This window comes from Sinocyclocheilus rhinocerous, unplaced genomic scaffold, assembly GCF_001515625.1.
Source record: "Sinocyclocheilus rhinocerous isolate Xijiao unplaced genomic scaffold, SAMN03320098_v1.1 scaffold757, whole genome shotgun sequence".
Lineage (NCBI taxonomy): Eukaryota > Metazoa > Chordata > Actinopteri > Cypriniformes > Cyprinidae > Sinocyclocheilus > Sinocyclocheilus rhinocerous.
Window position 1 is genome coordinate 649,933 of NW_015662957.1, and position 15,333 is coordinate 665,265.

The 15,333-nt window shown below is 36.5% G+C and overlaps 2 protein-coding genes across 3 annotated transcripts in view; one reads left to right on the plus strand and one right to left on the minus strand.

Annotated features, from left to right (window-relative positions):
- LOC107728624 (ataxin-7-like) overlaps positions 1 to 10,524 on the minus strand; it is a 33,959-nt gene extending 23,435 nt beyond the window's left edge. Inside the window, exons 1-5 of one of the 2 annotated variants that reach the window (XM_016538877.1) lie at positions 10,395 to 10,524; positions 8,738 to 8,833; positions 6,644 to 6,708; positions 4,705 to 4,914; positions 4,476 to 4,544 (exon numbers count right to left, since the gene is read on the minus strand). In XM_016538877.1, coding sequence (XP_016394363.1) covers positions 4,476 to 4,544; positions 4,705 to 4,906 — 271 coding nt within the window. In that variant the 5' untranslated portion in view covers positions 4,907 to 4,914; positions 6,644 to 6,708; positions 8,738 to 8,833; positions 10,395 to 10,524. The remainder of the gene's footprint in view (positions 1 to 4,475; positions 4,545 to 4,704; positions 4,915 to 6,643; positions 6,709 to 8,737; positions 8,834 to 10,394) is intronic. The other variant, XM_016538876.1, reaches the window with a different exon arrangement.
- An 86-nt stretch (positions 10,525 to 10,610) lies between these two features.
- On the plus strand, positions 10,611 to 13,536 carry LOC107728626 (THO complex subunit 7 homolog). The gene is made up of 9 exons (XM_016538879.1): positions 10,611 to 10,715; positions 11,730 to 11,892; positions 12,114 to 12,234; positions 12,335 to 12,462; positions 12,563 to 12,649; positions 12,758 to 12,815; positions 13,008 to 13,074; positions 13,169 to 13,238; positions 13,374 to 13,536. The coding sequence occupies exons 2-9, from the start codon at positions 11,829 to 11,831 to the stop codon at positions 13,430 to 13,432; spliced, it is 654 nt and encodes a 217-aa protein (XP_016394365.1). The 5' UTR covers positions 10,611 to 10,715; positions 11,730 to 11,828; the 3' UTR covers positions 13,433 to 13,536.
- The last annotated feature ends 1,797 nt before the right edge of the window (positions 13,537 to 15,333 follow it).

A 15,333-nucleotide genomic window follows, 5' to 3' on the forward strand; every position in this document is an offset into this window, starting at 1 on the left:
AAAAACAGTTGGTTATGTCTGTGAAGGTAAACAGCTGGGAAATAAATTGCATGTTTATTTTAGATCTGTGTGGCAGCAGCAATATACAGTAAATAAATCAATAAATGCACTGCTCTGTTGTCTCTGAGGCTGGGACTCTAAACAGTGTTCTGTGCTCGTCTGTGCAACCAAAGACAGAACAGTTAGCCTGTTTTGCTCAAACTTTCGCCATGGCATTAGAGCTGGTACACCATTGTCGCTTGTAAAATCAAAATGACGGCGCCGTGGGTGGAAACTTACAGATTAAGGGGCGGTAATATTATAATGAGATCCCTTTGTCACGTCACCAAGTGAGCGAAATCAGAAGCGCTCGTTTTTTCAGATGCTTGCAGAAAAAGGCTTACCAAAACAAAGTTACTGGGTTAATACTGGGTTTGTATCATGTAGATTGTATCATACCGCTTAGACGAAGTAATTTTAGTCAGTCTGCTTTTTCTGTTAAAGCTGCACGAGAATGGAATACTATTCCGACAACTATACGAGATCTAGACACATATGCTTTATTTAGGGTTCAGTTGAAGAATTGGTTAATTCATACTCAGATTTGTCAACACTAGAATTTTATATTTGCTAGCTATCCTATTATTGATTGTATCTTGTTTGCATTGTCTTTATTTGATCCCATTGTTTTTTAATAGAATACTGTATGATTTGAACTATGTAATTATAACATTTTTTAGTATGTATTTTTAATTACATTTTATTTTAGGGTGACTTGTAACATCTTGTCCAGGGACTATGGATGTAAAATAGGCTTTGGCTAATTCTGGTACATTTACAGGAATGTTTTATTAATGTACAATATCCCTGTCAACTAAATAAATAAATAAATTTTTTTTAAAAATCTTTTTTACGTTTCCTTGGTTGGTAGATGCACCGGGGACCTGATTATAGCACTTAAAACCTGGAAAAGTCAGATTTTCATGATATGTCCCCTTTAATAATAATAAGACATGTTTATTATGCAGCAAATCAGCATATTAGAATGATTTCTAGTATGGATCATGTGACACTGAAGACTAGAGTAATGATACTGAAATTTCAGTTTCACCATGACAAAAATAAAATACATGAAAAATATTTTACAGTAGAATAAGTTATAAGTTTTAAGTTGTAAGTTTTCACAATATTACTGTTTTTACTGTATTTTTTATTAAATGTAGCTTTGGTGAGCATAAGAAACTTCTTTAGAAAAGATTTTAAAAATCTTACCGACCCCAATTGTTAGTGTATGTGCATGAATTGACTAAATAATCAGATTTAAATGTTACGGAATCTAAATAACAGTTCCATCTAAGCTTATGATGAGCCCAATCACAGCCTCTGGCCTCCATCCCCTTTGGACCAGATGATCAAACACTTTCAACCAAGTAAGTTTTGCAGTTTAAGACAGATAGTCAAGAAATTAATTAGGCATGCTGGTTAGATTAGTGCATACAGACATCATCTATCTGATACACAATTAGATTCACAGAGCATTTTCTCTGTGGAAAGTGAGAATTTTCTCTTAGCATTAGGTTGTAGAGCATGAGTGATATTTTTTATTTCCTGCATGATCAACATGTGATTAGCTATTCTGGACCTTCAAGTCCAGAATAATTTTTATGGTACTTTAATAACAAATAATCAAGTACAACAAAAGGCAATTTGAAGTGAAATTTCCCTGACCAGAGGCACTTGATTTCATATACATACACAACTGGTAATTAGGAAATAATAGTCAAATAGTTATTAGATTATTTTGAAAAAGAAAAAGTGCAAATCAGTGACTGCAATTGGCTGGATACCTTTAGTTTGTTAATTCAGTTTTAACGAGCTGTCTAAAACCGAATATTTAGACAAAATTAGAGTTAAACAAGGAAATTGTACAACTCATTTTACTTACAGGCTTGCATCTCAGTCTGCCGCCGGCAACGCTAAACTAGTATTAATACAATATCTCTAATAATCATTCAGGGAAAACTGAAATGTGAAATTCACTTTGCAACCCTAATATTCTTCCATGTACCTGTCTATGTTTTCAATATTGTTTCAGCTTCAGCTGATAAACAAGTTTTAAAATGACAGTTCACCCAAACACTTTCTATTATTTACTCGCGCTCATGTTGTATCAAACCTGTCTAATTTACTTTCTTCTGTGGAACATAATAGAAGATATTTTGAGAAATGTCTCAGTGTTTTTTTTTTTCACCAATGGTCAAGTCAACAGTCATCAAAATGGTTTGGTTACCAACACCCTTCAAACTATTTTAAGTTTCCGTCTTACAAAAGAAAATATTTGGAAATGTTTGGAAAATAAACGGTGAATAAATGACTAAATTTTCATTTTTTATGTGAACTGTCCCTTTATTCATTATTAATATATTATATCAATACAATAAATGTATGTTTTAAGGATATTTTCCTTTCTATTTTTCTCAAATCATCCTGCAGGCCAGGCTGGACACCCTGTTCCTGACTATACAATAACATGTAGTGCTCTTAAGCTGAGGCATAGAAGCAATAACGTCCATATCTACAGCACAACATACGCTGCTTTCAATACATCCTCACACATAAATATTTCAGGCATAGACAATGCTGAAACTGAAACTAAAGTCTTAATAAAGATGTGTTTGAAGCGTTGGCTTTACTTTGACCCGAGAACAGATCTGCTTAAAATTAAACCTAAATTTAAATAGAAAACACTAATTAAAGCTCAACATAAAAACAGCAATGATTTCAGTCCATACAGGCAAAAAGGTGTTGTTTTTCATCTTATGTAACCCTAAGGTTGACATATCTGACAGATTACTGTGTGACGACTATGGGTCTTCCCAGACGTAACCAATTCACTCTAAATTGTGCAATGGAGCAGTGGTGCACATGATAGCTCTATTGTTTGTCAATGCAAATGCACTGGTAGATAAATGCCCTCACAGGTACAGTATCTCACGCTTCCTATACTAACAGAAAAAGAGCGAGAAAAGGGCCTGGTGATGACATGTTTATAAACTTCATGGCAACTAAGTATAAAGCTAAGATCTATTAGAATGATCTACATAAAAGAGATTCATAAGAACAGCCATGATATCCACTGTAAGATGTCATTTGCTTTGTTGGGGTTACTAATAGGCTTGTTACACCCATTTAATTTACAAAAGGTGGATTTAAAAAATCTGATCGACAACTACCTTGACCATTACACACATAAACAATACAGCTGAGTTACTTACATCCATTTCGATCTAAGCAAGAGCTAACAAAGTCGGCTGCTAATTGGACTTTTTATTAAAACAGGACTTTGACGTGAAGCAGATAGTTAACAAATAATTATTAAATATATATGAACTATTGATCTGAATTTAAGTTATACGAGTTAAAAAGGTTACTTACCAAATTAGCAAATACATGGGCATTAAACATTGAATTTGTACTTGAATTATTTTAGTAGAGTACTTGTAGAGATACAGAACAGTTTCCCAGATGAGTGGCTATTTATACAGCGATGTTTCTGACGATTTAACGACAGAATGCTGCGACTGACCAATAAAAATACAGTGTAATAAATATGTATAATTCTACATAATTCAGATTTCATAATTCTGCCATTTAAACAATTAGTGCATCATAAAATGTGTGACTACAATACACTTAAAAAAATCAGGGTTATCAGGACTTTGACGTGAAGCAGCTAGTTAACGAATAATTATTAAATATATATGAAATCTTGAACTGAGCTTAAATTATATGAGTTAAAAAAAGGTCGCTGCGGTGTCCAGGAACACTAAAGAAAATACTGACCTGAATACTGATACTTTATATTTCCCTACTTATTACAACGATACTTATCAAATGAGCAAAATATGGGCATTACTTGTAAAGATACAGAACAGTTTCCCAGATGAGTGGTTATTTATACAGCTACGGCTCTGACGATTTGACGACCGAATGCTGTGAATGACCATTAAAAATCAAGTATTCCAAAGAGTTGTTTAGAAAAATGTATAATTCTACATATGATTTAGATTTCATAATTCTGACATTTAAACAATTAGTGTATGAAATGTGACTTATCCAAACATATTAAGCATTTAGGTTTCTATTCAAATGTCATAGTTGTTTGTACACATTTAAGACATTTCAAGCATGGCAATTACACGCATATAGCATGTATTCTACTTCAGCTACTTTCTTTTCATTTCAATTCAAACTCGCAAGTTCTAACATGCAACTCAGACCTGTATAATAACTAATGTTCCTACAGAACAGCCTATGTAAACACGCATACAAGAGCTCGTTTTAAACGCTTGTAACTATCGTAATAGCAGAGTTTTCATGGGTAGTACTGTCAAAAGTCAGCTGCACTTGTTTCACGGCGAGCCGGTGCGTGAAAAGTGTGCACACAGCACCAAAACAAAAACACACCTTTGACCAGAGAAAGCAACACTACTTACCGTCTCTGCAGAGTCTCATGGCTTCGCGATTTTTCCCGCACTCTTTCAAACTTTCCTCCAATTCTGTACCTGAGGAAGCGATTTGGATCGCGTTACATAAATAGTTACACTTGCTGGCTTGTTCTCGCGTTTCTTAATATTTCAAAACTGCACGCAATCGGGCAAAAGCTCGCGATCTGACGCGGCTGCCCGCTGAAACGCAATGGCCGACGGCGGCCGATCAACTCACCGTCGCTCCCGTAGAGTTTCACAGCATCGACCCAGCTGCTCCAAGGCTGTCCCAGCATTATTTCAGGACTAGGCAGGGATCTGCGCTCCGCAACAGTCGCCATTGCTGTGGAGGCTTCTCCCCGCTGCTTCAGCTGCCTGGCCGCTCTGCGCTGCTGCTGCTGCTGCTCCCCCCTGACGTCATCATCGGCCCTTTCCGACATTCTTTCCGCTACAATGTAACAACACAGCAGTGAGCGCTTAAGGTGGCCGAGCGGATTCCGTCAATGAATGACATGAGCCGAATACCCGATTCGGTCGTCTTTGGTTCCCCTGATGCGTGCTGCACTAGGCGGCGCGTCTCGAAACGTACATTAAGAGCAGATTACAGAGATAAAAGTTTAAGAACGACCTCCAAACTTCCTTTCGCTGAGGCGTATGTGCTTAATAGTGAGGAAATCTGGGTTTCACTTGCGTGTGGGGAGAAATGTTTACCTTATTGTGCTGTCACGCATATTAAAAAAACGTATATCTTCATAGGTTTCCATTAAAAAGGTGAATCAATTGTCTTGGGAATTCCCCATTTTCCTAATACCGACGTCGACAAAAAAAAAAGAAAACCGGCCACTAGATAATAAATAAGCTACTTTTTCTGAGAAAAACATGATGCCTGCAGTTTGAACGACTTTGTTTGACCTACAACAAATGCTAACCTATTTAATCCCACTAGTAATATTTCTGACCAATATGTGGTGGGGTTTTTTTTTAAGCTTGTGGGGTCTAAAATATATTGTCTGTGATCTATACAGAGTTATCAGCTATAAATCAAAATGCAGACTGTCATTCATGTGATCATTTTTGCATGACGCAAGTCACAAGACCAGAGCTGTTTCATTTCAGTTTATCCCCCTGAAAGGATGCACGTAAAACAATTAATATAGATACAACTACCATATCTGAGACATACTTAAATATTTAGATTATATTTAAATGGTCTATTATCATTTTTATTGTTGCATCATTAAAGGGATAGTTCACCCAAAATCTGTAAGTCAATGGTTTGGTTACATTCTTCAAAATATCTTCTTTTGTGCTCAACAGAAGAAAGAAATTCATACAGGTTTGAAACAACATGAGGGTGAATAAAATGTAAATTTTTGGGTCAACCATCCCTTTAAGATTACTTTTCCATTTAAAACTGGGTAACACTACATGTAAACATGACAGTGGTCACACTCATGACCAGTAAGAAAACCCAGAGTCCCATTCTGGCTGATTCACAGTTACATTAAAAAGCAAAGTAAAAGTTGAAAGAAATACGCTTTTATTCTTGGATCATCGTTCCCTTTTGACAAGAAGTGTTTGATAGTAAAATAAAATATTACATAATAATTGTTTGCAACGTTCTGATGGATCTTACTCAGCAAACTGATGAATAAATAGACTCTGTAGTGTCCTGCTGGTTACATTTGTGACCAGAAATAAAACACAAAGTACTTTCAGTCATTTTTTTTAATGCATGCAGTTTGTTACGTCAAGGAGCAAAACAAATCTATTCACTTCAAAAATCAAGAGTGAAAAAGGTTAAGACAATAGTGCATTTGGCAGGCTATTTTAATGACAGCCATGGATTAATCTTTTGATGCACTGAGCATTGTTTTGTCACACTGGTATTAAGCATATCTAGATCTGATAGATTTTCAACAGAGTAATTTATCTAAAGAACAGTCTGACTCAGTTGCACAAACCTGCATTGCTGCAATTCTTTACCAAACTTCGTAAATTTTCACAAACACCATCTGGTTGATAAAGTTAGAGGTATAGTTAAAGACTATGTTATTAAGTATAAACAAAAAATGGCCTCACTTTTGCGTGCTGTAAAATTAATGTACTCTGATCAGCCACATGTTATGAATCACATTTTGGAGCACAGGCAATGGCAAATAAATTCTAGGCTATACTTAGCCATTTCGCCACTTGCAAGAATGTGTCTCATATACGATCAAATATGTCTGGGCCAATTCATCTAGAATAAGAACAGATAATAGAGGCAAACAGGTTTTAATCGGATGCAAAATAGCTTCAAGTCAAATTTGTGCTTTATGCAGTCATTGCCTAAAGTGTTTATATTAAACACAGTCTATACGATATGCAGAACACCTACTGCAAAAAATGTTTTGATTAATAGGATTTACTTCGTTTTCCCTCCTTGAGTGTATTCTAGTCCTTAAACTGTTTTTAGACTACTGTTTTATAATATGAATCTACTAACAATTTACTACCATACCCCAATAAAGGAATAGCTCACCCAAAAATGAAAATTTGCTGAAAATTTACTCACCCTCAGGCAAGCCAAAATTTTTGTTTGCTTAAAGGGGTCATATGATGCTGCTAAAAATAACATTATTTTGTGTATTTGGTGTAATGAAATGTGTTTATGCGGTTTAAGGTTCAAAAAACACATTCTTTTCCACATACTGTACATTATTGTTTCTCCTCTATGCCCCGCCTTTCTGAAACGCGTCGATTTTTACAAAGCTCATCATTCAAAAAAAGCGAGGTGTGTTGTGATTGGCCAGCTATCCAGTGCGTTATGATTGGCCGAATACCTCAAGCGTGAGACGGAAATGTTACGCCACTTACCATACTGTGATGCCCTGTCCGGCCGGAGCGATGATTCAAAAACATGAAAACCCATTAAAAACGAGGTGTTTATTAACCGCTAGAGTGCCAAAAGTTACGGACTGCAGTTTTAATGGAACAGATTAGAAGAAATTTTGCATTACATCACTTGCTCACCAATTGATCCTCTGCAGTGAATGGGTGCCATCAGACTAAGATTTCAAACAGCTGATAAAAACATCACAATAGTCCACAAGTAATCCACATGAATCCAGTTCATCAATTAATGGCTTGTGAAGTGAAATGCATCGTGTTTGCAAAAAACAAATCCATCATTAAAGGGTTAGCTCACCCAAAAATTCTGTCATTACTCAACGTATTCAGTTGGTTTACGTTCAGCATGCGTGCGCTTTCTACTGGACGTAAACAATGCTGATTACGTTGATTGCGTTCTGCGGTACTCTCCAAAATGGTGGAAGACGGTAACTTGGGGAGAAGAATTGTTGAATAAATTATGTTATTATTGTTTTCTTTGCACACAAAAAGTATTCTCGTAGCTTCGTAAAATTACGGTTGAACCCCTGATGTCACATGGACTATTTTACCAATGTCCTTGCTATGTTTCTGTGCCTTGTTTGTGGTAGTATCCTTGCTGTCTATGGAGGGTCAGAGAGCTCTCAGATTTCATTAAAAATATCTTAATTTGTGTTCCGAAGATGAATGAAGGTCTTATGGGTTTGTAACGACATGAGGGTGAGTAATTAATGACAGAATTTTCATTTTTGGGTGAACTAACCCTTTAAGACGTTTTTAACAAAATGTTGCTTCTAGCTAAAATATGAGTCATCTATCCATAATATTGTTTTCTCCAGTGAAAAGTTGTCAGCAGGAGATAAATATGTACAGGCCCCGCACTGTTTACAAGCAAAAACAGTCCAAAACAGTTCTTAATAAATAAGTTTCTGTTTTTTATTTGACAGAACAACAGGGGGTGGACTTTTTCACTGGAGGAGGCATTATTATGAAATATGTACTGAATTTTGCCCAGAAGCAACAGTTTAAAGTTAAAACGTCTTAATTATGGATTTGTTTATTACAAACACGCTGCTTTTTTCTTTACAAGACATTAATTGATTGACTGAAGTTTCTTGTTCTGATGGCACCCATTCGCTGCAAAGGAAAGCTAAATTACTCAAAATCTGTTCTGATAAAAAAACAAATTTGGATGGCCTGAGGGTGAGTACATTCAGTTTGTGGGTGAACTATTCCTTTTGAAAACATAGTAATACCTGTGATGGACTAAAATGATGAGTTGTTAAAAAGGAATATGTTTAGAAATTGTGAAATTAATCAAATATGCCCTTAAGTTCAATAAAATAAAACCTAGAGAAATATATTCATTATTTCATTTTTGACATAATATTATTTCATACCTTGTCAAAAGTAAAAATTGGAACAAAACTGGTCAAGTCAGTAGATCCTCATCAGCTATGGTGATTCCAGACTGCCACCCAAGCTGGTGAGGGAATCTGCAGAAAGGAAACAGATGAAGGAGCAGATTAATGTTAGCAGCATTATTTTAATACTCAGTGTATAATAATCACAGTTTAGGGAATTAGCCGTTTGTTTTTTGACAGAGGAGCCCTTTATGACCTAAGGCCTGTGGCTTTCTTCTCTACAGTTTTTACTAGCCCAAGATCTACTTATGGAGGAGCCCGTCGCTACAGAGTAATCCAATCCAATAACGACTATCCCCGGCTAACCATCTGAGAGCCCTTCAGTTGACAGCCTGATAATCCGTCTCAGGGATATAAAGCAACCAGTGAAAATGTTTTGACTTTCTAGCATATGCTCAGTGCAACATCAAATTCATTACCTATTTAATAACATAAAATAAGCAGAATTTGCACTCCATGACTTCATCCATTTATGTTAATCAAAAAATGTTTCTGGTACGTATTTTCAGAATAAGTCAGTACAATACCTATCTGAATAAATTATAATAGACATGATGAGTAATTTAAAAACACAGAGAAAATAACAGATATAAACAAACAGCATCATTCTGATGTTAATTGGATGACTATCAGCCTGTTGTTTGTGTCAATGGAAAGTGATGAATGCATTACGCATCAAGTGTCTGTATGAGAGAAATGGAGTCTGATTTATGACTTATGATGAGATGTTGCAAAGATTTCCCCTTCGGTGCGTCTACCATTCTACAGAACTATACAAAAATGGCAGTTTCCAGCACAAACACATCCACTCTTGGTCAACACCTTACAGGGGGTGCATAGAGTTAAACTAAAAACAATTAATATTCCAAATTTAGCATGCACAGCTGAAGCCATGAGTACAAAGCTTGTTTATTGCAATAACTTTGAAGTACTACATGAGATTTTAATTTGAAGAAATAGTCAAACTGTTGTCATTTTATATATGATTCATTTGATATGAAATCACATAAAAACCATATACATATAAAATAAGATTTGATTTAAAATGTTTAGGAGCTAACTGTTTAAAAGCTAATGTTTAAAAGTAGGTTGGCAGATTCTGTAAACAGCCCTAATTTTCCTCTCCTCATTGATTCCCCTTTTTTATAAAGTTTAATTTTCAACTTTGAGAGCCATGAGACTTTTTTGTAAAATGGCATGTCCTTGAAGTTTTACAAGTGTTCAATGCTAATGTTTACTAATTAAAATTATTCTTAAGGCTCCATTCATTTCTAGCCCTGTCCACTTGTTTGCATCCACTAGGTAACTTCAAATGAGCAAGTGCACTTGGGAAAGTGAAAGCAATAATGGCAGGATCCACCAGTCATTAGAATGGCTCCCACAACAACTTTTCCGTAAGGACTAAACATAGCGGGTTTGTCATAGAGCGAATCGAACAAAGTAAACTTGAGTATTAGGTCACCAAAATAAAATGTTACACACATAAGAGGGGGAGGGGGACGGCATCAGGTTTAGCTTCCTCGCTAACTGAGCAGCTGAAGCCAGCCATTGGTGGCACTGCTGTAGCATGCAACTGGCTAACTGGCAGAACAGACATTAGCAGCTGATCTCGATGTCATCATTGTTCTCTTACCAATGCCCAGGACTTCAGAGGTCCCGGTTGAGCTCTAGAGAGAACAAAGGCGCAGGCTTTAGGGCGTGTTGAAAATGAAGATCAGTTCAAAGAGCGAGTGCAGTGCTCAGTAACTGTGGAGGTCTTCACCAGGTGCTTCCATGTCTGTTTACCAGGCAGCATTCTGGGACAAGAACGTCACTGACTGACTCCAGCAGCACGCATGCACCGAGCACGCCTGTCACTGGACAGTCTGGTGGTGTGTCAAAAACGAGAGCGCTGCCTGTCTAGAAAGCATTTCTGGGCGTCGTTCGCGCACTTGCAACGCTCCTGTGCGTTTTGGTGAGTCGTTTGCGCTGTCTGGACGCTTTCGCAGCAGCTTTTCGAGCGTCCCAGACGCGCCCTCGGTGCCTAAATAGGCAGTCTAGGACTAGGTAGGCGGCTCAGTGGGTTTTGAAACACAGCCTGCTCCTGCACTTCGCTATAACGCTTTTGCATACATATGGAGAAGTAAAAACACACTAATCGGAGCCACACGCAGCCGACACAACTTTGAAATGAATTTGGCGATATCATAACGACAAAAACCTTTGCCGTTTAGGGGTATGCTGTAGCGATTTGTGAATCTTACGAGTCGGATCTCTTCAATGAATAAGTTGAACCGGTTCACTAAACCGATTCGACTCGCAATGCAACCGACACGATGAACGAGAACCTTTCGAATACTGAGCCAAGAACCGATAAATAACTGAGCTGATATGAATATAATCAAGTTTCTAAATGTAAATGAATATTTTATTGATGTTCTAAATTACTTTGTTTTATGAGCTGAATCAATCGTTATTTTTGAAATGGTTCTTTAAAATAAACTGATTAGAATGAACCGATTCGCGGACCTACGACCATACTGTCAAAAACTACTTGACTTCTATAGCAAGTCATAAGAGTTTCGAACGTTTGAAAGAGTCATTTGCGCACAATTTTGAAATGACTTTGCTGATGAGAGAAAACCTGGCCGTTTAGGCTGAAACGGTTCGTGAAACTTTTGAATAGGATCTTTCGGAGAATAAGTTAAACCACTCTGAACCGAGAACAGCCTATTTCACATATATGATGTTGTTGTTATGTCGTAAAAGAATTGTTGGATTCCTTTTTAACGGTTCTTGAAAACGAACTGTTCTAATGAACCGATTCTCGGAAATGAGTCGGACTTTCCACCACTGTCAAAAACTACTGAACTGCCTACCTATTCAGCACTTCTGGAAATCACACGAATAGTTTAAACGTTTGAATGAGCAATTTACCCACTACTTCTAAATGACTTGAATAACGGTTAAACAAAACCTTGCCATTTAGGAAACTGCTGTGAATCGTGCTGTGGGGTCGGCAGGTTCGTTCGGCTCGTTTGCTTCGCAACAGAGGCGGGGCTCTGATGCTCTGTGTGTCCGCGCGCGCATGTCAATAAAGTTTTTTCGAATAGTTCAGTGTGCCTTTTGGAGAATGGGTAGCGTCACTGATGGTAAGGATTTATTTGCTTTGGTGTATATTTATTGTTTGATCTTTATGTGGCAAATCAGTGTGATTTATTACAACGGTGCCCGGGTGTATGTGTTTTTGTAGCTAAAAGAACTCACTTAAAAATGAGATCAATATGAGGAATTATAACTAGTTAGCCATGTGATATGCTAAAACTGATGCACTGGTGTGTGTGTGTGTGTGTGTGTGTGTGTCCTTTCACAGATGAGGTTATTCGGAAGCGTCTTCTTATCGATGGAGATGGAGCTGGAGACGATAGGCGCATTAACGTGCTTATGAAGAGCTTTACCAAATGGTGTCATTCCAATTTCTCACCAGAGGAAGGGTAAATAAACTCTTATTATGATCTGTGATCGCTCTAATTTCTTATAATGGTAGTTACCATAGCCTTATGTATAATGACTTGATTGTCTCTGTTGCTGCAGGTTCTCACAGTATCAGAGGATGTTGACATCTTTGGCTCAATGTGAATTCTCCATGGGGAAAACCCTGCTTGTGTATGACATGAACCTGAAAGAAATGGAGAATTATGAAGCAATCTATGCAGATATTGGTAAGACCTCCAGGTGATATGCCTGTGTGACTTTGTCAGGTATCATTAAGATTTGTTGAGTTGCATAGCATAATATTCTTGTTTCTTCTCTTCAATATAGAGAGAAGTATAACGTCAGCCCATGAAAAAATTGCAGAGTGCAAAAAGGAAATCCAGAGAGCAAAAAGGATAAGAAAAAACCGCCAAGGTTCAGTACAGCTTCTTTGGAGAAAACTGACATTCTGTCCTTTCTATTGTTTTCTATTTGGTTGTATCACTCATTTCTGCTGTTCTCTAATCTAATTCTCATTTGTAGAGTATGATGCTTTGGCCAGAGTTATCAAGCAACATCCAGACAGACATGAGACCTTAAAGTAGGTTTGAAATTCATGTGTAGGTCAAATCACATCTGTATTAGCATGTAATATATTTATTACTTGGTTCATTATGTATTAAATCTGTAGTCTGTATATCCTTTATAAAAAATGACAAGCGGGACACCCTACGGCAGGGATGCATATGGACCCACCAGCTATTGAAGTGTTTTTGTGATCTTATTTCTGCAGGCAGCTTGAGGCTTTAGACAGAGAGCTTCAGCAGCTTTCACACATCAAAGAGAATGTGGAGGACAAGGTAAGGGAATGAGGAGTTTCTTGATGGTTTTGTAGAAATACACCATCATTTGCTTAAATATTTACTCAGATCTTTTTTTTAACCATGTTCACAGTTGGAACTTCGTAAGAAACAGTTCCACGTCCTTCTCACCACCATTCAGGAACTTCAGCAGACTTTGGAGAGTAAGTAGTTAAACTGAATAAAGGCTAGACGACCCAGATGTATACTGATTCTAAACTGCTTTGCAGTTACCAGCGATCAGGTTGTAATCATCTTCCTGTTTTGTGGTCTAAATTTGTGTTTGGTTATCTTTTTAGATGATGAGAAGATGGAAAGTGATGATACCCAGGAGAGCTCGATGGAAAATGGAGACTAGACTAACATTTTTCCAGTTTTTCTGGAGATGTACCCATTATCCTGTTATTTTTATTTTATTTTTCATGAACATGTTTTCTAAATTCAGTCTCTTTTTTTTTTGTTGGCGATGTACAGAATTAAAGTGATTTTTTTACAAACTGAATCTAAGTTGTTTTATTTTAGCATATAACCCATTCTAGGTGAAGGTTTGAGCACAACATAAAACATCTTTGAACAAATACTGTATGCGTAGTAATCATATTTCGTCCCCTTTAATCCAGAGGCTTCATAAACAAAATTACTTTTACTGTGACTTAACTGGCATAGTTCAAAGAGAATGTTATGAACATCTCCAAAAGATTATTCTTTTACTGTTGTTTTGTTTATAGATAAGGTAAATGTTCAGAACAAAATTAATTCGTATGAAGATACAACATAAAAATGGTAAACTGAAATGTGTTAATGCCATAAAATTGCCAGAAGAATTGTCACTGGGGCGGTGCAATGCCTGCTGCTTATATACACTACCATATATTTTTACTATTTAAAAAAACTTTTCTATTTGAATATTTTTTTAAATATAATTTATTCCTGTAATTAATACTTTTATTTAGCAAGGATGCTTTAAAATGATCAAAAGTGATGATAAAGACCTTTATAAGGTTAGCCTAAATACTGTTCTTCTGAACTTTCTATTCATCAAAGAAACCAATCAGAATGATTTCTGAAGCATTCTAATGATGATAAAAATTCAGCTTTGAAAACACAGGAATAAATTACATTTTAAAATATATTCAAATAGAAAACAGTTATTTTAAATAGTAAAAATATTTCAAAATTTTGCTGTACTTTGGATCAAATAAATGCAGGGTTGGTGAGCAGAAGATACTTTTTTTTTTTTTTAAAACATTAAAAACCTTACTCTTCAAAAACATTTGACTGGTAGTGTATGCTCGTAGCGATGAATGATTAGGCTCCTCCCGAACCTATGTTTGGAACTATATTTATTTTAAAGAAATTTAGCACACTTTTTAAGCAAAATATTTCACAGGAAGAAATTTGTTCGTGAGTAACGTACATAAACCAGCAGATGTCGCTGCTGCTACAATAAGGAACATCACTAAAACTAAATGCCTTTTAAGTAAAAGTCCTTAGAAGATCTATCCGTCTATCATAAATGGTTAAGTAATGCTTATTAAAATCTACTTTTAGTATTGATGACAAGGGTTAAACGCTCAGAACTGCAAATCTACCTCATAAACGGAAGGTCAGCGTGAGCATATCTATCCATCTAAGTTCAATCTATCTGTCTGTCTGTCCAAAATGTTTAAGTAATACTTATTAAAATCTAATTTTCTTAGTAATGACAAGGATTAAATGCTCAGAACTGCAAAATCTCCCTCATAAGCGGAAGTTAATGTTAGCAAAACTTGCAGGAGGACTCTGAAGCACAGTGTCTGAGTGAGTTTGATGTTTTCAGACGTGCAGTGAGGGAACAGTGTGGACAATGGGGCTGTTTTTATGCTGTGCAGATGTACTCTACATCTCTGACAGCAAATCTGAAGTGTCGTATAGGCCAAGAGTGAAGTGAAGGAAGAGCTGCGTAGCTGTTGTTATTCACAGAGCTCACACTTAAGGGGTCATATGATGTTGCTAAAAAGAACATTATTTTGTGTATTTGGTGTAATGGAAATTCAGTACCTTTATATTATATGTTGGAAATCAAAAAAATAAATAAATCCAAAAAAAATAAAATAAAAGCAAGGTGTGCTGTGATTGGCCAGCTATTCAGTGCATTATGATTGGCCAAATACCTCAAGCGTGTGACGGAAATGTTACGCCCCTACCATATTGTGATGATGCCCTGTCAGGCCGGAGCGATGATTCAAAAACATGAAAACCCAATAAAAACTAAACCTT